This window comes from Frankliniella occidentalis, unplaced genomic scaffold (genome assembly GCF_000697945.3).
Source record: "Frankliniella occidentalis isolate FOCC.00 unplaced genomic scaffold, Focc_3.1 Scaffold3, whole genome shotgun sequence".
NCBI lineage: Eukaryota > Metazoa > Arthropoda > Insecta > Thysanoptera > Thripidae > Frankliniella > Frankliniella occidentalis.
This window is the reverse complement of record NW_026267133.1, coordinates 2,517,961-2,519,523: the sequence shown is the minus strand read 5'-3', so window position 1 is coordinate 2,519,523 and position 1,563 is coordinate 2,517,961. Positions and strand designations below refer to the sequence as shown.

The following is a 1,563-nucleotide window of genomic DNA, read 5'->3' as shown; positions in this document are numbered from 1 at the left end:
CCCCCCCAAACTGCTGGCAGCATAGCAGGTGCAGTTCGTTGGGCTAAACACGGGCGAGCGAGCCTGGCCGGGCGCATGGGGGGCCAGCAGCGGCCACTGCCCCTCATGGAGTCCAGCACCGGCATGGGCGCCAGGGCAACGTGTACCCATGACGGTGACTTCCTCCCTCACTGCGTTGCCAGTTCCTCCTCCTCCCCCCCCCCTTCTCTTGGCTGATTTGGCAATGTTTATGGCTTGCCCAACCCGTATACCTCCTTATCAGTAGCGGGTGATTCACGCTCGTGACGGCCACGAATAGAGACATCGTCCACCTTTGATTCGTGATGGCCACCATGTTTCATTTTGAGCTGCAATATGTACCACCGAAACCAACGGCTACTGCTTTCCCATTCCCATTACCCCCCCCCCCCCCGTTTTCTAATTTCATCACGTGACACCACGTGTAATTACAGAGAGGTACGCGTAGGTCGGACAGGACCACCCTCGCTGCAGTAGTAAACCTCCACGACACGACTGGGCTCGAGACAGCAATGAGATTCTTAGTGTCAATCAAAACAAAACAATCTCCCCCCCCCCCCATCCCATCTCTCACCATGAAATTCCACATAACTCAAGCATATTAAATGACATAAAATAAATCCACGAAAACCCAAAACACCACCACCGCCATCTCACAGCCTCAATGACCGGGTAAAAGACACGGGAAGCCTGCGGTTTGGCGCGGACCCTTCTTGTCTTTTTGGTCCAGACCCCCCCCCCTCTCCCCTCCCTGGAGTACACGGCTTAATAATAGTCCCATGCCCTCTTGTGGTGGCGATGCTGTGTAGAGTTCGGACGGCTTTACCTGGGCCGCCCTGACCCGTTAGGCACTGCCCGAGAGCGCGCGCACGCAGCGGGCGAGGAGGAGGCAGTCGGGCCCCAAAGGCTTTACTACAACGGTGGAAACTAACCTCTCCTTGCCGCGTATCCATGGAGGCGGGCCCGTCACTAATCCAGATCCTGGGGGCAGACGAGCCGGCAGCATTCCTTTCAATCGACACCACTGGACGTCATTTCCACACGGAATCAACCAAACGACGACTCGCACTCGCACGCGCGCGCACACGCACACACAATCACTGACACTGACGCACGGGCGATGCGCTGCTGCTGCTTCGCGGCCCGTCTCGCGCGGCGCTGCTGCTGCTGCTGCACCACTTCACAATAAAACACGGTGCGGGGGCGCCCCCGATAGCTTATCTGCGCCTTGTCACTCGGCCGCGGACTCGGTCGCACTGCAGACCCGAGCTCATGTCATTCTCCAGGCACTGGTTGTTGTTGTTGCTCGGGGGTCGCGCGCGGGACCCAGCAGCAGCGCTATACAGCGGCAAGCGGTGCGGCGGCCTCGATCGACTCGCGCCCGTCCCTCTTTCCAGACTGACTGGCACGCTCTACGCTCGGGCGGGACTCGGGACTCGGGCTGGCTGCGTCGTCGAGCGAGCGAGCGTCGAGCCGAGCGCCGGGCGAGCCGAGCCGAGCCCAGCCTCACGGCGTCTGCGCCTGACCGACTCCTGCCCCCCCCCC

At 60.6% G+C, this 1,563-nt stretch overlaps 1 protein-coding gene across 1 annotated transcript in view; it reads right to left on the bottom strand.

Annotated features, from left to right (window-relative positions):
* The window catches only part of LOC113211864 (insulin-like growth factor-binding protein complex acid labile subunit), a 10,447-nt gene extending 9,012 nt beyond the window's left edge, over nucleotides 1-1,435 (bottom strand). Inside the window, exon 1 of the mRNA XM_052267106.1 lies at nucleotides 951-1,435. Coding sequence (XP_052123066.1) covers nucleotides 951-971 — 21 coding nt within the window. The 5' untranslated portion in view covers nucleotides 972-1,435. The remainder of the gene's footprint in view (nucleotides 1-950) is intronic.
* Nucleotides 1,436-1,563: the final 128 nt, after the last annotated feature.